Source organism: Kogia breviceps, chromosome 10 (assembly GCF_026419965.1).
Source record: "Kogia breviceps isolate mKogBre1 chromosome 10, mKogBre1 haplotype 1, whole genome shotgun sequence".
Taxonomy (NCBI): domain Eukaryota; kingdom Metazoa; phylum Chordata; class Mammalia; order Artiodactyla; family Physeteridae; genus Kogia; species Kogia breviceps.
In genome coordinates this window covers 86004488-86027041 of record NC_081319.1, presented here as the reverse complement: position 1 = coordinate 86027041, position 22554 = coordinate 86004488, and the positions used below count along the sequence as shown (strand labels likewise).

The 22554-nt window shown below is 41.0% G+C and overlaps 1 protein-coding gene across 5 annotated transcripts in view; it reads left to right on the top strand.

Moving 5' to 3' along the window:
• The window catches only part of ZKSCAN8 (zinc finger with KRAB and SCAN domains 8), a 33714-nt gene extending 11912 nt beyond the window's left edge, over positions 1-21802 (top strand). For 2 of the 5 annotated variants that reach the window (XM_067006611.1, XM_067006609.1), the window contains exons 6-11: positions 387-2132; positions 6469-6539; positions 9209-9285; positions 11210-11351; positions 17437-17551; positions 20101-21764. In XM_067006611.1, coding sequence (XP_066862712.1) covers positions 387-1348 — 962 coding nt within the window. In that variant the 3' untranslated portion in view covers positions 1349-2132; positions 6469-6539; positions 9209-9285; ... (1 more) ...; positions 17437-17551; positions 20101-21764. Of the gene's footprint in view, positions 1-386; positions 6391-6468; positions 6540-9208; positions 9286-11209; positions 11352-14296; positions 15199-17436; positions 17552-19704; positions 19955-20100 lie in introns of those variants that run through there. The other 3 variants (XM_067006610.1, XM_067006613.1, XM_059075437.2) reach the window with 3 other exon arrangements.
• Positions 21803-22554: the final 752 nt, after the last annotated feature.

The following is a 22554-nucleotide window of genomic DNA, read 5'->3' as shown; positions in this document are numbered from 1 at the left end:
TCACTTAGACCTATTGTGCTCCTTCCTTTTAATGACTAGGACTTTTTCCATTCCTTTTCCATTCATTAGGTCTTTTCGTAGTTCCATATTCCTTCCCACTCCCCAACTTCCACTTCTCCACAGTTGATCCCTTCTCTACTTTAGTCCTCCTTCCATCAACCCTATTTTTTGATGGCAGTTCTTCCCCAGTTGGTGTGTGGTACTTCTGTTTGACCCTGCTCCTTTCTCCCCATATTAACGAAGGCATTTCAGAGACAGATGGGAGCTTTGTGTTTACTTGTAGCTGTTCCACGTGTATTTTCCTTTCCCCCATCTTTGATTTCTTTCTCCTAACATACAGAATAGGAAGTGACGTTAGCTTGATGTTTATTACATTTTTATTCCAGGTGGTGAGACCAGGAATGAGAACAGGGAATTAGCTTCAAAACAGGTAATATCTACTGGAATCCAACCACATGGAGAGACAGCTGCCAAATGCAACGGGGATGTTATCGGGGGTCTTGAGCATGGAGAAGCCCGAGACCTTCTGGGCACATTAGAGAGGCAGCGGGGAAATCACACCCAAGAGAGACGACATAAATGTGATGAATGTGGGAAGAGCTTTGCTCAGAGTTCAGGTCTTGTTCGCCACTGGAGAATCCACACTGGGGAGAAACCTTATCAGTGTAATGTGTGTGGTAAAGCCTTCAGTTACAGGTCAGCCCTTCTTTCCCATCAGGATATCCACAACAAAGTAAAACGCTACCACTGTAAGGAGTGTGGTAAAGCCTTCAGTCAAAACACAGGCCTGATCCTGCACCAGAGAATCCATACTGGGGAGAAGCCGTATCAGTGCAATCAGTGTGGAAAGGCTTTCAGTCAGAGTGCGGGCCTTATTCTGCACCAGAGAATCCACAGTGGGGAGAGACCCTATGAATGTAATGAGTGTGGGAAAGCTTTCAGTCATAGCTCACACCTCATCGGACATCAGAGAATCCACACTGGGGAGAAGCCCTATGAGTGTGATGAGTGTGGGAAAACCTTCAGGCGGAGCTCACATCTTATTGGCCATCAGAGAAGCCACACTGGGGAGAAACCCTACAAATGCAATGAGTGTGGGAGGGCCTTCAGTCAAAAGTCAGGCCTTATTGAACATCAGAGAATCCACACTGGAGAAAGACCCTATAAATGTAAAGAATGTGGGAAAGCTTTCAATGGGAACACTGGCCTCATTCAGCATCTGAGAATTCACACAGGGGAGAAGCCCTATCAATGTAATGAGTGTGGGAAAGCCTTTATTCAGAGGTCAAGTCTCATTCGACATCAGAGAATCCACAGTGGAGAAAAATCTGAATCCATGGGAGTTTAGGAAAAAACTTTAGTCATAGATTGGGCATTCTTCAACATTAGAGGAACCATGTGCTAGTGAGAGGTCTTTCAGTGTAATAAAAAGGCAGAAAGTTCAGCATCATTACAACCTTATCTAGGGTCAGAATTGATAGTGGTGACAAAGTTAGAATAGCTCTTCAGTAGTTTGGGCCCAGTGCCTTGATGCAGGTTGATTAGCTTGACTATCTTGGGAGGTGTCTGATGGAGTGGAGCTCCCGATGGCCTAAGGTATCCTTTAGAAGCTTAAAATAGCATTAGAGCAAGTTGCTTGTCGTGGCTTGAGGCACTTAACTTTGTCTTTTTGGTGAGTAGCTATAGGTTTGAGAGAGGCTACTCCTAGTTCCTCTGCTTCTTCCCATCTGTGATCCCTTCTCCCACTTATTCCCCTAAAGGTGCACTTGTGCTCCTAATCTGATCTAAGAAGCTGCTTTAGAGTTTGAAGCAGCCTCTGTGTGAGACTTATATTTAGCTTTCTAAGATCCTAGTTCTAGAGAAATTTTTACAGACACCTCATGTATTTATGCTTAAGTGTGCATTTTATTTTATTCTAATGCTCCTGATAGAGGAAATCCGTTTTCCCATGCAAACTCAGAATGCTATATTTTTAACAGCACTCCTGCATTTTTCTTCATATATCACCTTCACTGACTCCACTGAGTCATTGAGCATCCATACGTATCCTTCACCACTCCCAGTCCCAGTACCTGTGTCAGCGAGGAAGTGGACGCATTAGTGATGGTTGTGGGAATGATGCAGAGAAAGAGGTGAGTGGAGACTCAGCCCTGCTGCTCTTGAGCTTGGATGGTTGTACCTTTTGGTGACTTCTAACTCTGCTTTCCACCTTCCCACTGTACACTGTGGTACAAATAGGTGTTTACACTATCCTCGTTAAGGCATCACATGGGGAAAAAAAGGAGACAGAGGTGCTTGAAGAAGACATAAAAATCTTTACAAAGAATGTATACTCATCTCTTGGCCCATTACGGTGCCACTCTCTCAGGGGTCTGCACGAAACCCCTGACTAGATGGTCTACACTCTTGTCTTTACCCTGGACCCACCTCCTTAGGTGGCCTCAGCACCTCATTCATTATTCATCTGTTTCTTGCCATTAGCTTTACATATCTACAGTGGTAATCAGTTGAATACTTCACCTCACAATTCCTCATTCTTCTGAGTTCTGGTGCACTCCATCTGTAATCCAGCAAAGACACAATATTACACTCATCATCACCAAGCACTATATTTCATCTTTGAAGCTTTCAGTATACCAGGGGATATTGTATAAAGTAATGAGGCTGGTTTAAAGTAACACCTAGAACTTCCAGAAGAATCCAAATATGGGTTGTCCTTTAAATTGGGCAGTTCTAGCTATTCTAGTAGTGCTGCTATTCCAAGTGCTACCACTCCTCTAGATATTTGGAACATTCTCAAGATTCCCATTTAATAGACCATACAAGAAAACTCTATTACTCTTGAATTTCATCTCATTTTTGACTGTTTGATTACTCATTCACCATATTTGGAATTGAATAACTTTTGGCTGTTTCCAAAATTGGCTGTCAGAATTGGAATTGATTCCATTAATCCTATCCAGAAGAAAGTGATACACATTGTGATGAAAATTCCAAGAGAAATTATGAAATTTCACACTGTGACTATCATGAACAGGGACAGCACTTTCTAATCATGTTGTTTTATGATTGATGTTTTCAAAAATCAGTCATAAAATTATGTATCATAGAGGTCCACCTTTTGGATCATAAATTTCTTCCCTATAACATCCCTTCCCTACCCCAGTATGGCCCATATTGACCACTAATAACATCAAGGTTATCTACATCTATTTCATTGAACCATTGGTACCCACTTGTCATTTGTCATCCTGGTTTCCTTGGTTAACTTCTTCAAAACAATGCTTTTCAGTATCCTTTATTTTCTTATCTTCCCTCCTCCATCCTCCCTCTCCCTCTTTTTGGCCTATAGATTACCATTCCTAATTCCCTTGTACTTGAAATTACAAGAAACCAGAAATAAATCTAGTTGTCTCTAGATCCTTGCTCTCCACTTTAGTTGTGCCTTATTGTCCTTAAGACACTAATTCTACCTGAGGCAAATGCTACCTGTGTACAGATATTACATAGGATGGGTACATTGTCAGAGGGAGAGTATGTGTGTGTGTGCATGTGCATGTATACACACACTCCTCCCATGTATTGATAGTTTAGAGGAATAGTTGTCTCCTATTCCAATGAAAGCTCTCAGCAGAGTACCATATTGAAATGACTGTAGATGTACCAGTTAACATCTCTTTACTCAGAGTAATGTGTAGCCAGACTTAAATCTCAGAATTACTAAGCATCTGGCAGAAATTTAAGAAAATATGACCAGAAAGATTAGTATTATACTGGGATGCATGTGAGAAAAGAATATGACTTGAAAGAACAATATATACCAAGGCTGATTCAGCACACCTATAGAAATAGCCAAGTAGTATAAGACAATAGAAAAAGGCTATTGTTTCTTTGGGGGCATAAGTAGAAGCCCATTCTTGGTCTCCAGTTTTCACTCTTAGCATTAGAATATTGTTGATCACTCTGTATGACCTTATTTTGCTCCTAACTGTGAGTGACATGCACTAAGTTCCTTTATCCTGCATATTCTGTTTTTATGCTCTTAATCTGAAATGAACTGTTCACCAGTACTTCTTCCATCCTCAGCTTTTTGTTTTAGGACCTGGTGTAATAAAGTGGTTCTTCCATAACTGTTGCAATCCAGCATAGTCCTAGGAGAGACATCTTAGATTTCAAAGATTTTCTCCATTGAGTAAGGTGGCAGTGCTAGAATGCAGTGATTGATTCCCATATGGAACAGTTAGTTTTACTCTTGGGTCTGAGGCTCTAGATAATAATAGCTGACATTTATTGAGCACTGTGTGCCAAACCCAATGTTACATATTTCTCATGCTTATGGTAGATACTATATACTCCACTGTATGGATGAGGAAACTGAGGCTTAGAGAATTGAATGAGTTGATCAAGATCACAACTAGTAAGTGATAGAGCAGGGATTCTAACCTACATAGTCTGATTCTCAAGCCTGTGCTCCTGACAGCTGGTCTGCTGTGTCTCTAATGAACACCCTAACCCTGGCTAGCCATTTAAAAATTATGTATTCCTGGTTACTGAGGGAGGGAATGTGCAATATAGTGCAAATCCGTTACAATTACTGGAAAATTGGTTGAAAATGCCATTTTGGTTTATAATTATATCATCTTTAAATGTTGATACTTTTGATGCCTTGTCGTACTAGAAAGCTAAATTCTACAAGGAAAACATGTTTAAAGAAGTAAAATGTGTTTAAAAACTGGGAGGACAAAGCAGTAACTTATAGATTCAAGTACATTTCTCTCTAAACTGCCCCAGGGGAAGTAGCATTGTGGAGGGAAATGAAATATCCATGCCCTAGGCCAGGGAAATGAAATATCCATGCCCTAGGCCAGGCAGATGGACAGTCAGGATGACACCAGTAAGTTCATCTACAGCATAAAATGTGTAAAAGCTTCAACTTTACTGCTCATTTCCAACTACCATTTTATTCTTCTGTCATTCATGGTTTTTCAAACATGTCATCCGTTGTTAAACCCCGTTTCCTCATTAAGCTGTTCTTAAAACTTCTCCTTGTTGGCTTTTGTATTCCACTGAAATATCCTCAGAATCACCAGTGGATAAATATTAATGCCTTTTCTTAGTTCTTGTCCTTCTAGAGCTATATTTCATACTCGGGAATTTCCCCTGCATCTCAGGAATTCTCCTTTGACTTGTGGGATCCTTTTTGGTCAGTTTTCTTCACTTTTAGCTTTTCTTTGTTGGTCTTTTCTTCCTCTCCACTGAGAAAATCTCCATGTCTTAATTTTATTCACTACTTTTTCTATACTCCTATTTAACCATTGTGATTGTTTACACTTACCTTCTTATATTTGAGTAACTTAATATTTCCTGCCCTGTGGGTTGTCTCTCACAGGCACTATAGGTACCTGTGAACTTTTCCACAGGTACCTATACAACTTGGTATTTGAAAACAGAACTCATCACTCTGTCCCCAACCCGTTTTCCTTTTAAATAGGCATCTTTGCTTAACATCTTTACCCTAAACAGGCTCACTACCCTTCATATTTCTTATCCCAATCTTAGAGTGGTCTTTTAGTGTTTTTCTGGTCTCCACCATTCATGTCCAAAATCTTGCTAAGTTGTACCAATTCTTAGTCAGTTTTCTCCTTGAGGCTGGACTTTTTTACATTTCTGCCATCCCTTCATATCCTTCTCTGCAGATCCATATCATCTGAGGCCCACGTTATTGTAATTCTTTCTTTTCGGTTTACTTGCTCCCAAGATCCCCACCTTGTATGCTTCCAAGATGGTCCTCCTCAAACTCCATTTTCATGATATCTCATTTTCACTCAAGAACACCCAGCAAATAATTCCTATCAGAGCAATGATGTTCAAAGTTTTCCATTACCTTGCCCTCCATACTTAATCTGCCTCAGCTTCATTACTCTCTAGTATATTCACCTTGATTTATCATGGTTAAACTTCCTGTGACCTTCCACTGTTGTCTTATAAGCCCTTGCCTCTGTGCCTTTCTCATGCTGTTCCTTTTGCTTAGATTTCTCTTTGGCCCCATCTCATGTTCATTACTCCCTTCAAAGCCTAGCTTCCATTACATCTTCTGAATGAGCTCTCCCTGACGATTTCACCTCACACTGAGACCTCCCTTATTCTGTGCTGCCTCAGCACTGATCCTTTGAGTTTGTACTATGGTCCATGCACTTACTAATATGTTGTTTTGTAATTATTTTCTAGCATTCTGTATTGTAGTTTCACATTTGTATTTATTTCCCAAGTTAAATTGTAAGCTCCTTGAGGGCAGGAATAATAACTTTTACATTTGTATCTTTGCACCCCTTAGTGCCTAGTACAGTGCTGAGCACATAGTAGGCGTTTAATAAATGCTTGTCGAATTATTGTGTGGATTTTTTTTTTATATACAGAAATTTTTACACTGCTTTTGAGGATATATGTCTCTTCTTATTTTGTGCATAGACCCATTTCCATTGTACATCAATAACTGCCTATACCTAAGACTGAAGACCGAAAAATTCAACTTTAGGAGGGTATGTGTGAAAAGTTGAAATGTGAAGCTTTCTATTTGTTTGGTCAGAGTTATTTATCGGTTAAGAAAGAAAATAGGAAACTCTAAAGCTTACTGTTTATCATTGCAAAAGTGCTGGAGAATAGGCTTTTGTATCTCAAGTTAGACTGGTGGTTCTCAACTGGAGAAATCTGGCAACGTCTGGAGACAATTTCGGTTGTACCTTTAGTGGATGACTGGGATACCACTGGCATCGAGTGTTAGAGGCTAGAGATGTTGCTAAACATCCTGCGTGCACAGGACAACCCCCACAACAAAATTATCAAGCTCCATATGTTTAATAGTGCCAAGGTTGAGAAACCCTGGTCTAGATATATTTAAGGTAAGTAGGAAAAAGAAGAGAGACGAAATACTATATTTTTTTACAATTAGAAAAATTAGCTATGCCAAGCTTTATGAGAATCCTAAGTGTTTATGTATTTTGTAGTTTGTAAGATTACAAAAAGCCTTATTAACATTTGGAGTTTATAGCAACATACCTGTATGTTTTAAGATTGCTTTCAGCATCAAATCTGCCTCCATTCCTTATACCAAGTGGAAGATGTAGGAGTACAAGTCTAGTTTTAGCCTTCTATATCTTCGTTCATTACATAAAATACAAGGTAAAACACTGGGGCCTATCTCTTTAGCAGGGGGCCTGCAACTTACCAAAGATTTAGCTTTGGGGACAACACATGACCCTCGACAGTCCCTTGGACAGCCACTAGACAGGAATAACTGCCAAATTCCCAAGGAAACCCCAAGCCAGAACGTTGTCAAAGTTTGCCAAGTATTAAAACATTCTCACTTTAAAAGTTTTTAACATACTCTGTTAATCCTACTTAGGAAACACATGTAGGGGGAAATATTAGTAGGAAATTTAGTTAGGAAATTGAGTAGTGTAAAAAGACTTTTTAAAAACTAGTCTCCTTTTGTAACTCAATAGTACTTCCTTCAACAGGTTTAAAAAGTAACAATCCCAGAGTTAGAAAAATCAGTTTATGTAATACAGCAAAGAAATAACTGTGTTGATCTGTTGTGTTTACTCATACAGTCTATAGAATGCTAGGTTTGGAAGTGACTTGAGATCATTTTCCAGCCCGTTTTTCTGTAAATGAAGGTCCAGAGAGGTCATGTAGCTTGCACCAGGTCACCCACTAAGTTAGGTACAGGTGAAAATAGAATCCAGGCTTCCTGAGGCTTTGCCTATTCCTTTTTTGGCTAGTCATGACCCTTGTTTTATGTTCTTGATTCATACTGTGCCATGGGATGTATTCATACTTATTGCCTATACTTGTAGTGTTTCATTTTAGGAATTATTCCTTTTATCAGCTTGTATGTCCAAACCAGTATACTGACTGGTGTCTTGAGTTATTTAATAAACGACTGAGTAATCCAAGGGATTTTGCAGTACCGCTGCCCTTTTGAAAGTCCTGCCCTCTCAGGTCTGGTTCCTAATCTTGGAGAAAGCACATAGGATGTGCAGCATTGGCCTCAGAATACTAATAATGAAGACGAGAGCTCAGGGTCCTGTGTGTCAGTTTTAGGAATCCTGTAGGGCCCGCACTGGAGATGTTGCCCTTTCCCAGCTGCAGTGTCTTTAAATTCCAATATTCAAGGGTGATCCTACCCTGGGTAAAATCAGGAAGCAAAAAATCACCTTCTTGATGGGTGAGGCAAGAATTCGGAGTCTTTCAAAGACTCGGGGCAGAGGAGCTCCCAGGAATGACAGTATGGACCAGACCTCACAACTGCCTGCCTGGGTACAAGCTAGGCCCCGCCCCGGACGTGCGGAGAGGTACTTCCGCTCGCGGGGAGCTCTTGGAGCAGGTTGCTGCTTGGGCGGCAGTAGGGTCCTGTGCGTTTGGGCGGTGGCGTGGTGGGCGTTGCTCAGCTGCAACCCCTCGGATTCCCTCTCCTTGGTCGGGCCGAGGTGGAGCGTTGGCATGAGCCCCGAGAGGCGGTCCTGGGACGGTGGGCAGTAAGCCCAGATGCAACCTCTCAGGGAAGGGTTTTTCTCGCGATTTAGTGCTGCTGGAGTCCACATTTGGACTACTTCTCTCGGGATTATAACCCCTATCTTTCCTGAGGTCTTCAGAGATTTATTGAGTCACATTAACAACGTGTACCCCTGGTACATTTGGAATCAATGCCCACCAGACCCCTCAGCTTGCCATTCCAAACAAAAGGGAGAAACTGCAAATGGTTGGAAGTATTAGGAGCTCTAAATTTAGGAGAGGTTTCCTCTTCCACATCTGCGTTTCGTGCCCATATTTCCTTTAGAATGCAGAATACATCTCTGTATTTCAGCTTGGCAGTGAATAATCGCCCTTCCCCTTTAGGAGTAACTTTTCCGTCCACACGTGTGCAGACCCGCCTACCAGCAACGGCGGTGCTGTTCTCTCCCGACGCACGTCTCCAGGCCCTCTCCCAGTAGTGCTCCGAGGCAATAGCAAGGAGATTCCTGTGGCACAGGGCCACGCCTGCTAATCCCAGATTGTGATCTGACAACCCTTTGCAAGTTAGCCCCTTATTTGACATGGATTTCTTTCTTTTTCTTTTTCTTTTTTTTTCACCCATTACCCTCAGTAATTAGTGTAACAGCTGTGGCAAAATGCTTTTTCTTTGAGTAAATTAATGTTTCTTTTACAGAAGTATTCCGGAAAAGGGAGGCCCTCAAGAGGATTCTTACTGAATTGCAGACTCTGCAATTCACAAGAAAGCTGCATGTAAGCATTTTTAGAAGAGCTGCTTTTGCTGGTTCCAAGGATTCTGTTACTGGAAAACTGCTCTGAGCTGGCTCCAGCAGCTGGGTTGACAATGGCTGAGTCCAGTTTCTGACTATTCTGATGAGGAATGCCGGGTCTCGGAATGGGAGTGGCATTGGGGGCCGGGGGGAGGTGAGAGCGTCTTTGGGAAAGTGGCGGAGCTGGAGGACCTCAAGAGGGAGTAGGATGAACCTAGACAAGAGCGCAGCAAAGGAGAGGTATTATCAGGTCATCTTAAAACTTTTAGCCTCTTAGTGATTCTTCTCTTTTTTTCCTACGTTTTATGTATGCAAGTCTAAAGTCAGACTGTGATAGTAGACAAATAACTTAATCTCTGTGCTTCCATTTCCTCGTCAGTAAATGAGGATGATAAAAGCAGCTGCCTTTTACATTACAGGAACATTACGTGGTACATAAGAAGTGCTATCTAGATATTTGTTGTAATTATTTCTTCCTCTCCTTACCTTCCTGGGACTTGGCCTGCTCTGCTGATTTATTTGTTTATACAGTGATTCCCTCATAATTTCACGTGTTTAAATTTTTCTAGGTCCCAGTTCTTGCACACAGTCAAGAAGTGATCTATTAATAAATGTCAGCTCTGACAGCAGAAGGAGAACCACTGTCTCTGCGGCTCCTAGCCAGGAATACACTATTGAAATATTAATTACAGGGACCCTTCTCCCTACAGGAGAGTTGTTAAGGGTTAAACTTTGACACTCTGTAGTTTTCTGAAGGTTCTGGATGTAAGGGACCTGAGGACACTTTTTTTTTTTTTCTCTTAAGCTTCTACTTAATGAGATCAGCATAACTGTGTGGTTATGAATGCTCAGCAATCTGGTTAAGTTCAAAATGAGGGTGGCACAATAGGGAATCCAGCTCAGCTCTGCCAATTCCATGATTTTTGTTATTCAGAAGTTCCCCCTTTGCTGTCTGTTGTCTGAACTATAAGTTGTAAGTATATTTTCCATTTTTTATTTGTTTTTCACTCTACTTAAGTGGGGTTTTTTTTGTTTTACCTTGCCAGAGTATGGATTCTTTCTGTGCGGGGTCAAATTTATCAATCTTTTCATTTATGGCCTCTGGATTTTGGTTCGTAATTAGAAAGTAATGGCTTCCTACTCTGAAGTTATAAAAGACTTCTCCCATGTTTTCCTCTGGCACTTGTATGGTTTCATTTATAACATTTACAACTTGTATTTATTTGAAATATTTACCGGTGTACAGAGTGAGGTTGGAATCTAATTTAATGTTTTTCCAGATGACTACCCAGTTCTCTGCATACATTTATTGAAAAGTCTATTCATCTTTTTCTTCCTGATTGGCTACCTTTATTATATGCTAGATTTCTGCCTGTGATTGCATCTATTTCTGGACCTTCTATTCTGAATCATTTGTTTATCTTCTTCACCAGTGCCACACTGTTTAATTATTGAGCCTTTATAATATGTTTAAAATTCTTTAGGACAAGTGCCCCTTCACTGCCCTTCTTTTTCAGTTTTTGCAGGCGGAGTCTTGCTTGTTTAGTTTTCTATGTGAACTTTAAAATCTACTTATTAAAAAGTTCGTATTTTTATTGGAATAGTGTTAAATTTACAAATTAATATAGGGATTACTTTCTAAGACCTAAGCCTTGAGATACCATTCGCTGATTCTGCTGGGAGGCAAATGGAAGGAGTTGGGACTGTAACAGATCTAGGTTCAAATTCCACCTCGGCTCTTCTATTAGTTGTCCAACCTCAGAAAACTTATCTGCTTCTTAGATTTCTTATATATGAGAGGATGACTGTAACGTCTGCCCTGCAGGATTAAAGGAGATAAAAAGCCTAAAATGTCTTTTTCTGTGTAAATAGAATCCTTTCCACTCTTGCTCCTTTCGGGTCCTCAGCTCATGAACCACTGAGAGGGAAGCCTCCAGGATCCCAGAGCGGACCACCAGGTGCCTGGGGCGGGGTTCCGCGGAAGTCGACCTCTCAGAGCCAGTGTGGGCGTCAGACGACCTGTTGGTTCTTCAAATCACGGTTTTCCAGGTGAGACCTTTCTCGTCTTTCTCCTTGGGTTTGGAGTGAGCTGTAGGGCGAAGAGCAGCAGAGAAGGTTACTACGCGCTGCACCTCGTTGCCTCACACCTGCCTCTCTACCTTGCGACCCGACCCTTTCCTTCCCCTCACCCTGCCGCCCCGACCCTTTCCCCGCCTTCTTTGCACACTCCTCCCTTCTCTTTTACTATCTTTTCCTTTCTCTCTTCCCACGGCTTCTTTTTCTGTCCTTTCCCTCCTCCCTCTCCTCTGGGCCGTTGCCACACTGGCATTGCCGACTCCCCCGAGTTCCCCAACTGCGTCTGGGAGCTCGGAGGACTGACAATCGCTGGAGTGACCCTCCTCGCTTTTCTGGCGGGGCCGATTTCCAGGCGGGTGTGGGGAGGTGGAGGAGACTTTCTTTTCTCTTGGCCGTGTGCCCTCACCTCTCCTTTGTTCTGATAACCTTAGTAGCTCACGGACATTTGGCAATTTTATTTAGATGTTCTTGAAATACTTTCATTTTGCCTCAAAGGAAGAAACCAGTTTAGCTGAATGCTCTACTCACGGAAACTCCTTTATTTTGGTATCTATATCGCATTCCTCTCTGCCTCCAACCTTTTTCTTCTGTTTAAATGATGAAAGCAAATGTCCCTCTTTCTTCTTGATAGCTTTCCTTTGGAATTAAAAATCTTAAGGTATCTGATAACAGTTCAGAAAGGTAACTTTTTTTAGCCTTAAGATAATTTATCCAGAAAAAATACTGTATTTATTATCCTTTGTAGTTGCCTAAAGTCAATATCAGCAGTTTGGGGCTGTGAGGGGAATATATTAGGGAAAAGAAGGCACATTGAGGCAGCCACAGGAAAGGCTAATTCAAGTGTGAGCAAGCTACAGACCAGAAGGAGTTCGGGTAGGACTAGGAGTTCTCTGTGTTTTGCTAAGGGCAAAGTGACTTGCACCACATGCTTCCATGGTAGCCATGTTTCTGGACTCTGGGCAAGGGTTCATTTGCATATGACCTGTGCACTGAGTTAGCCTTTTTCAGTGTTGCCAAGGAGCTACTGTCCAGAGAAACTTGATAGAACAGCATCACTTAGAAATGGTACAGTTCCTAAGCCATGGAGGTTATAGTGTTCATGTGAAAGTAAACCTGTGACTGATTTGTGGGGCTGGATTAAGGAAGTCAGAGGCTTAAAAAGTACATGTTTGTATAAAGAAATATTGGAAAGACACAAGAAGCTAATAAAATTGATCACCTATGGAGGTGGCAAGCTGAGGGGGGATCAGGGTGGAAACAAGTCTTCTTTTTGTATATCTTTTGAGACCATTTTGACTTTTGAATTGTATGTTACCTATTCAAAAACATGGACAAATTTTTAAATAAATTTTTAGAATAGTTTCTGATCTCTGGACATTTTAGGTTAGCAAGAAAATTGTGAAGATAGTACAGAGAGTTCTTATATTCTCCACACCCAGTTTCCTTTTTTTTTTTTTTTGGCTGCGCCACGTGGCATGTAAAATTGTAGTTCCCCAACCAGGGATCAAACCTGTGCCCACTGCATTGAAAGCATGGATTCTTAACCACTGGATCACCAGGGAAGTCCCCAGTTTCCCCTGTTATTAACATCTTACATTATAGTGAATACTTATCACAACTATTGAGTTACTGTTGCCTATTATTATTAAAGTCCATACTTTATTCATGCTTCCTTAATTTTTACCTAATGTTCTTTTTTCTAGTCCAGGATCCCATCCAGCATACCATATTACATTTAATTGTCTAGGCTCCTCTTGGCTGTGACAGTTTCTCAGACTTCCCTTGTTTTTGATGACTTTGACAGTTTTGAGGAGTACTTTCAGGTTTTTTGTAGAATGTTACTCAATTGAAATTTGACTGATGTTTTTCTCATTATCATGCTGAGGTTAGAGGTTTGGGGATGTTGACTTATCACTATTGAGACATAAAACAATTTGTAAGATGGAAAAAGGCAGAGGGAGATTTGTGTAATTTGAGTTTGAAGCAAAAGTTTTATTAAGTTTGGAGATAGAATTGAGTTTGTTCCCAGGGGATAAGAGAGTGGGAGCAATCCAACAAGTTATCCACACATTGGTTTGAATTATAAAGATGGAGTGGACCCTTCTTTAAGAGAGATAAAGGGTCTGTTCTGTCACAGTTCCAGAGAAGACAAAGCACCCCTGTTGCTAAGATACTGTCTGTCATAGCAACATCAGCTGCAGCAGTAGTAGAGGTAGCAGTAGACAGAGCTTCTTTTATCTCCATGTCTCTCTTCCAACCCAAATAGTGTGGACTTGTGTGAGTGGTAAAACACAACGATGATGTTATTGTCAGTTTTCCCAAACTAATTCATTATCAGTTGAATTTCTGGTTTTTTGTCTTCTCTTTTCCTGTGTGCCTTCATTTGCTCTGCTATCTGCAAATTTCTGCAACTCCTGTCTTGTTTCCCAATTTAATTAAGTATGATAAAAGTCTTAAGTAGAAACTATTATTTTATAGACTCACTTATATCCCAGATTTTGTGCTTTAAATACCTTTATAAAGGGTAGACTTAAATAGTTATTTGAGTCAGGTGTTCTTTCCAATAGTTCTGTGGTGGTACAGACTGAAGAAGAACATTTGATCTGGCCACCGTGTGATCGGTATGTCCTGGGTTTGTGGAACATGTTTGAGAGTCCTGGTTTAGTCTTTATGACATCATATTGCTTTAGCATCAGGGAATAAATTACATTTGAAAGGTCTATTTATTTCAGGAATCAAGGCCAAAGGTATGAACAAGGTGTCAATTCTGAAGGGAAGATTTTTGTAAGGATGGACCCACACCCAAAGGTCCCCAGCATATATGATAGGGATACTTTACAGATTCCTGAGAATGAAAAAGCTTTTCAGTATAAGGACCAGTTAGAAAGGCATGAGGACAAGCCTGAAGAAGAAAGATGGTATAAATGCAGTGAGTGTGAAAAGAAATTTGCCCAAAGCTCAAGCCTTGTTCGACATCAGAGAATCCACACCGGAGAGAAACCCTATGAGTGTGATCACTGTGGAAAAGCCTTCAATGCGCGCTCAACCCTCACTGTGCATGAAAGAATCCACACTGGTGAGAAACCCTATACTTGTAATGAGTGTAGGAAAGCATTCAGTGTGAGGGCACACCTGATTATACATCAGAGAATCCACAATGGAGAGAAACCCTATGAATGTAATGAATGTGGCAGAGCATTTAGTGTGAGCTCAGACCTCATCAAACATCAGAGAATCCACTCTGGTGAGAAACCTTATGAGTGTGATGAGTGTGGGAAAGCTTTCAGCGTGAGCTCAGACCTCATCAAACATCAGAGAATCCACACAGGAGAGAAGCCGTATGAGTGTAAGGAGTGTGGGAAGGCCTTCTATGCGAACTCAGCCCTTATTAATCACCAGAGGATTCATTCCGGAGAAAAGCCCTATAAGTGTGGAGAATGCAGGAAGGCATTCAGCCAGATCTCAACTCTTATTCTTCATCAGAGAATCCATACTGGAGAGAAACCATACGAGTGTGACGAGTGTGGGAAAGCATTCCGTGGGAGCTCTAATCTTAATAAACACCAGAAAATACACGCCAAAGGAAAGTGTCATCAGTGACTTACATGGTGAAGATATTACAAAAGCCTTTTTTTTTTTAATATCAGAAGTTGTCACCAAAGGAAGGGTATGGTAACAGTTAATGTTTTAATTGACACTTCGTTTCTTGGAATATCGAAGAAGTGAGAAGTCAATGAAAAAGGACTCCATCATCGTAATGATTGACTTAAGTCTCTAAGATCACATCTACTTCTGAGAATGCAATTTTACAACTCATAAGGTAAATTATACGATAATGTAGTTTGTTATGGTTTAGTAAGAGCAAACTTCAGTATTTCAAACATGACTTTTCCTTTTCTTATGTGCAAGCCTTTTGTTTTTGTTGTTGCTACCAGTATTATAGGTGAAACATTAAAATTTGAAATTGTAAGTAATGTTGGTTGGTGAGACAGGGACTACATGTCCTCATTGAATCTGCAAATAACTAACCTATTGGTCTTGATTTCTTTGGTTTTGATGTACTACTGTGCTCTTAGAGATGGTTAGATGAGTTAGTGACCTTGTGCCAGAAGGCATACTCTCTCTTTTTAGCTAGGAATCCTAACTGATAATTCTTCAAGGTTATTATTATTATTATTTTTGACCATGCCATGTGGCTTGCAGGATCTTAGTTCCCCAACCAGGGATCAAACTCAGGCCCTCTGCAGTGAAGGGGCTGAGTCCTAACCACTGAACCTCCAGGGAATTCCCTCTTCAAGGTTATTCTTGCTTGGTTAAAGCCCCAGGCCTGGCTAAGACTCCGCACTCCCAACGCAGGGGGCCCAGGTTCGATCCCTGGTCAGGGAACTAGATCCCACATGCCGCAACTAAGAGCTCGAATGCCCAACTAAAGATCCCGCATGCTGCAATGAAGATCCCATGTGCTGCAGCCAAGACCCAATGCAGCCAAATAAATACATAAAAATAAATTAATTAATTTTTTTAAAGGTTAATTATAAGCCCCAGGCCTTTTGGACTTAATAATCCAGTAAACCCCAGAATTTAACTGAGTTTCCTAAACCAAAAACCTCTCAAAGAGTGTCAGGTGCTTCCGACCCTTGCATTCAGTGTTTCTCAAAGTGTAATGTGGCATATGCAAAGACTCAGAGGTATGAGAATGGAACAAGCTTGGGGAACTGTTGTTGAGTTAGGGTTGGCATTAGTCTTAGGATGGCTTTCAATGATCTGTTTGAGAATAGAGATGCAGATGTAGAGAACAGAGGTGTAGACACGGGGGTGGGGGGGATGAACTTGGAGACTGGGATTGACATATGTGCACTGCCATGGTGTAAAACATAGCTAATGGGAACCTGCTGAATAGTGCAGGGAGCTCAGCTTGGTGCTCTGTGGTGACCTAGATGGGTGGGATGGGGTGGGGGTGGGAAGGAGGGGATATATGTACACAAGTAGCTGATTCACTTCGTTGTATAGCAGAAACTAACCCAACATTGTAAAGCAACTATACTCCAATAAAAAAAAAAAAAAAAAAGATCTATTTGAGTGACTATGTGAAATTTGATATCTGTAATCAACCAGGAGAGCTCAGATTTGGGAGGTGGTAGAAAGTTAATGAATTCAGTTAGAGAAATGTCTTTGTTATATCTGTGGAAATCCCAGTAGAGCTGTTCACCAGACTATAACCTAACTTCCTAACTATCCCCAGGCCTAAAACTCAAACTCTGTATTCTCTGTACATATGAACTCAAAGGAAATTTAGACTTTAAAATTACTTTGTTATTATTTTTCTATTTTAGTAGTGATTTCTTACTCCTGGGTTATGGGCCTGAAATCCTTTTGATCCCTGAAACTTAGTAATTCGAGGTTCAAGGTGAGCACCAAATTGATAGAAATTGCAGATTGCTCTGGTCCACACTGTGGACAAGTAGGAGGGAACACTTTGTGGGAAGTTGAAGTGGTATTCACTTAAGAGTAAGATTCTGTGTTGCAAAGGATGCACAGTTTCCCTGAATTCTCATCAGCAATTCAAGCAAGTCAGCTATAAGACACACTGGATTTCAGGTAGCTCTAAGCTAACTTGTGCCCTCCAACACTGAGGTCACGACGCATGTTAAAAAGTACATCATGAAGTCTCTGTTATTGAGATGGTGCTTACCACACTACTCAGGTAACTTTAGGCCTGGACATGGGGCCTGAAGGCAGAGAATGTCATGGTTCTGCAGCTCAAATAGGACCTCAGATAGGACCTCACTCAGGGCATGAGGCATGTTAGAGAAAGTAAGGCACGTACTTACAGGCAGTGAAGGGCCTCAAAGAAGCACCAGGAAGTTGACTTTGATATGCTGGGTTGAAGGTGTTCATTCTTTGCCCTACTTTTTCCTGCCTTTGGCAATGGAAGGACACTCTGGTTTTCCCCTGCTCTGCTCTGGAGAGACTTCCCTGTCACCCCCTGTCTATGTTGTTATCGCCATTGTTTTCAGTATTTACCTCTTTGGGCCCAGCTGTCTTGGTTTGTTCATAGGATGGTAGTTTGCAGACAGAGTCGTGTGGGTGGAGCACACCCTTCTGGGATCAGCACTGAAGTGATGCCATATCCCACCCAGACCAGCACAACTGTGATTCCTAAGCAGTAAGTGGTGAGTATTCTGAAAACTTTGAAGGAACAGACATTCTGGAAAAAATTTCATTTACTGAAAAATTGAGTGTTAGGAGATCAGGATATATGTAACATGGTTATTCCTTATAAGCTCAAATTAAGGTATTAATGATTATCTATTTTAGGTTGGGCCTTGTGTCAGGTACTAGGAATATAAAGATAAATGAAAAAAGCACCCTACTCTCCAGAGGCTTACAGTCTATTTGCAGACAGGGAGAAAGGAGTAGATAGAAAATAATAATTACAGTGATAAAGCCATTGGATTTATACTGAATGCTTTGCATTGTAAGTATAACAAGTACTTATGAGAAGGTTGGAAAAGCTTTGAAGGAGGATGAAATCATGAAGAAAGAATGAGTTCTTCAGCCACATGAAAAGGAATGAAGGAAGGTACAGTGGGAATAACATGTGAAAATCATGGTGCATCTGGGGGAGGAGAAGGAAGTTTTCAATATGTATGATTTTTCAGACCTGACCATAGGCAGTTACAAAGGCTTTATCCCTCATGGGTGTAAAGCTACCCTCCTACACAAGGCTTTCAGGCACAGCCAGCGCATGCAGTCTCTGAAGGGAGTTGCAATCAAAGACTCAGACCGCCTGGCCAGCCATGCTTTTAAGTATATCTGTACTCTTAGCCCAGGCACCTCCTTTTGGGGCCCTTTTTACTGGGGATCTTGCCCGAGTAACTCTTCAAGATTCTCTCTCTCAATAAGGCAAGACACTTTTCTCCACTCTGACTCAGTACTAGTACTTTTACAATCCTAGCCTTTGCCCTCTTTCTTCCCCTGGCCTCCGGGTCTAGAAAATGAGTGGAGCCTTTTGTTTGGTGCTGTCTTGGCAGTGACACAGTCCCTACACCTGTGCTGATTCACCTGACACCTGCCTGGCACTGTTGCATGGATAAGAATAAAACACTGCAGGAGCCAGCACTTTTTTGTTGTTGGGCCTCTTGCTAATGCTATTGCAGTAAGTGATTAAAGGCTTGGCTGTTACATTCATTTTTGCCTGTGTTAACTGACTAATGCAACACATTCTCACCACTCTAGGATCCAGGCTAGAAGAATACTCCTACCTTGAATATGCTGCTGTTATAGCAAAAGAAAAACAGTGGTAGGACCACATGATGGCTTTTAAAGCATCTATTCAGGAGGAGCATATGTCATTTCCACTTATGTTTCGTTAGTCAAAGCAAGTCAAATCACCAAACTTACTATCCATAGGGTGGAGAAAAATAAAGCTTACAAAGAGGACAGTGAATAACTAAGAAAAGTAATATAATTTACCATTGAGATAGTGGATCTACCATATTGGCCAATATTTTTGGAATGCTTCCTGTGCTGGGGCTTTTTCTGAGTACCTTACATGTGTATTTTTCTCAATAAAAAATAATGAAATGAGATACATACTACTATATTCCCATTTTACAGCTAAATATTGAGGAACAAAGACAGCTAGGAAACGGTAAAGCCAGGAATTGAAACCAGAAGTTCAACTTGACAATGTTTTCTCTTAACCACTATGCTATATTATGAAAGTTTTGATCTGAAGGTTGTTTACCTACCACAGTGGGCCAGTGTGTTATGCTAGTAAAATCTTGAAAGGTGAAATTCAAGAGCCCTTGGTTTCAGCCTATCTTTACCTCTAAGTAATCCTGTTACATAGGCTAATGCCACCTAGCTGGGCCTCAGTTTTACATCCTTAAAAATAAGGGGACAGGCTAGATATTCTCTGATACATGTTACAGCTTTGAGGTTTTTATCATCTCTCCAAATAGATAGTAAAATGCTTTGTTATGTGATGACCTCTTCTTTAATCTGCTACTTTATATATTGTTATATTCACTGGAACTCTTGAACAAATGAGTCTCCTCACCAGTCCCTTCTTTCTATTTTACTTCTCCTGCTTTACATTAGTGATGATACTAATAATGAGTAGCTTCCATTTATTTAGACCTGTTCTGTTCCCAGTACTTTTTCAGCTCCTTAGGGTAAATTATTTCATTTAAAAGTATAGATGCTATATTTAGAAAAGAAGCAAAGGTGAAAAAAAATGCTCTAAACATCCTTTTTTTTTTTTTTTTTTTTTTCTTTGTGGTACGCGGGCCTCTCACTGTTGTGGCCTCTCCCATTGCAGAGCGCAGGCTCCGGACGCGCAGGCTCAGTGGCCATGGCTCACGGGCCCAGCCGCTCTGCGGCATGTGGGATCTTCCCGGACCGGGGCACGAACCCGTGTCCCCTGCATCGGCAGGCGGATTCTCAACCACTGCGCCACCAGGGAAGCCCCTAAACATCCTTTTTGAGAACTTAAAGCACAGGAAAATAAACCCAAGAAACCAGAAGGAAGAAATTACTAAAGATAAGAGCAGAAATTAATGGAAAAGCAAGTATGTATTCTTAGAATTTTCACACATAAAGAGTTGTGTTTTATGTAGTTTCTCTCTGTAGGCTACTCTCATGTATGTTACATTTGACTCCCTCTTTCTGCCTCTGGGGAAAAGATGCTAATTTCATAATCAACTTGTTCTTTCAGATAGTGACTCCTGGCCTTACATAAGGAGTCTGTTTCAAAGCAGAGTTTTCCAGAAGTCTAACACACAAGGGAGATGTTCAGAAGACTAAGTGGGAACATCATCAGGGGCTCCACACTGGACAGGTTCATGGACTTCTGAATAATTTACCCAAGTGGGAGAGGAGCCCCTTTGAGGATGCACAACTTACATTGCCTCAAGCCATGGAGAATATCACTCCGATAAAAAGGCCTAAGATACCTCGGAGAATTCACCCTGAAGTTCAGTCCTGTCGATGCTGTGGGAGTGGGAAATTCTCCATTCAGCTTGTGCACAATTTCCAACTTCAACTGTAATAAAAGAAGCAGCCACTCATAAAGTGAGTGGAAGTCACTAAACCAAAAATATCCCTCCCTCATAAGACAAACCCTGGCACACCAGCAGCCCTGACCAAGCACGAGCACATCCAAACTTAAAGAAAGCCCTATAGATCCTCAACCAGGAACGACCTTCAGTGTAATCCCAAGTCTCAATAAACAACAGAGAAGCCATCCTGAAAAGAGTTTCATGAGAATAAAGAATGTGGCAAAACCTTCACACACTGGAGTGACCTTAGACATCAGAGAATCCTTGGGGATATCTTCAGTGTCAGAAGCCTTCTTTGTGAGCTCAAGTCTCACTGAACATAAGCAAATTCATTTTGGACAGGAACCTTATCTATGTCACGAATGTGGCAAAGCCTTTAAGTTCTCTGATAGCCTTGCTAAACATCAGAGAATCCACAGTGAAGAGAAAACTTATTGGTGTAAAGAGTATAATACTGTAGGATTCATTGTGTTTCGAGTCTGGTCACCCGCCAAAGAACCCACAGTGGAAAGCACCATTATGAATGTAGTGAGTGGGGGAAGGCCTTCGTTTGGAGGCCAGCACTTAATTACCAGGAAACCCATGCTAGAGAGAAAATCCATAAATATTAAATGTGGGAAGGCCTTCACTTAAAAGCTCAATCTTATACATTGGAAAATCCATACTGGAACAAAACCCTATGTCTGTATGACCACTGTGGGGACACTTTCAGTGTTAGCTCAACTCTTAAAGTGTAGCAAAGATTCCTTGTGGGGAAAAGCTCTTTAAGGGTAAATAATGTAGGAAAGCCTTCAGTCAAAGTTCATATCTTATCAGGAATTCCCTGGCAGTCCAGTAGGACTCCACACTTTAACTGCCCGCCACCCCAGAAAAAAAGAAAGAAAAAAAAAGTTCAGATCTTATCAAACATCACTGGAGAGAAGCCTTATGACTGGGACAGGTGTAGGAAAATCTCTTGAACTCATCTCTTACTAAACATCAGAGGATACACAACAAAAATGAACCTCAATAGTCAAATATGTGGTAGAAGTATAACAGAGCTTTTCAACATCAAATGTCATCACTAAGAACCCAATTGCAAAAAATCACTTTAATTGGCATTATTTTATGCACTTAGACAAGTATTACCAGAGAGTCTTTGTCAGGTCACTTTGGGCAAAGCTGAATTAAAACAGATTCCTGTGACAGATCTCAGTGGATATTTAACTGTCTTTGGCACAGTTAGCTTTTCATTTTCTACAGTAAATGTAGAGAAAGTAGGGGGATGTCTTTAAAACTAACCACAACCTTAGATAATCCAAATATTTATTACATTTATTTTTTATTTGGAATTCATGATGCTAATTAAATACTTTTTCTAAGAATGATTTTGACATTGATTCCTGGGACGCAACGGGTATACACTTCTACCAGACTTACTCCCTTTTACTTTTTTTTCTTTTAAACATCTTTATTGGAGTATAACTGCTTTACAATGGTGTGTTAGTTTCTGCTGTATAACAAAGTGAGTCAGCTATATGTATATATATATCCCCATATCCCCTCCCTCTGTCTTCCTCCCATCCTCCCTTCCCACCCCTCTAGGTGGTCACAAAGCACTGAGCTGATCTCCCTGTGCTATGCGGCTTCTTCCCACTAGCTGTCTATTTTGTATTTGGTAGTGTATATATGTCCATGCCACTCTCTCACTTCGTCCCAGCTTACCCTTCCACCTCCCCGTGTCCTCAAGTCCATTCTCTATGTCTGCGTCTTTATTCCTGTCCTGCCCCTAGTTTCGTCAGAACCGTTTTTTTTTTTTTTTTTTTAGATTCTGTATATATGTGTTAGCATACTGTATTTGTTTTTCTCTTCTTACTTCACTCTGTATGACAGACTCTAGATCCATCCACGTCACTACAAATAACTCAGTTTTGTTTCTTTTTATGGCTGAGTAATATTCCATTGTATATATGTGCCACATTTCTTTATCAATTCATCTGTCAATGGACACTTAGGTTGCTTCCATGTCCTGGCTATTGTAAAGAGAGCTGCAGTGAACATTGTGGTACATGACTCTTTTTGAATTATGGTTTTCTCAGCGTATATGCCCAGTAGTGGGATTGCGGGGTCCT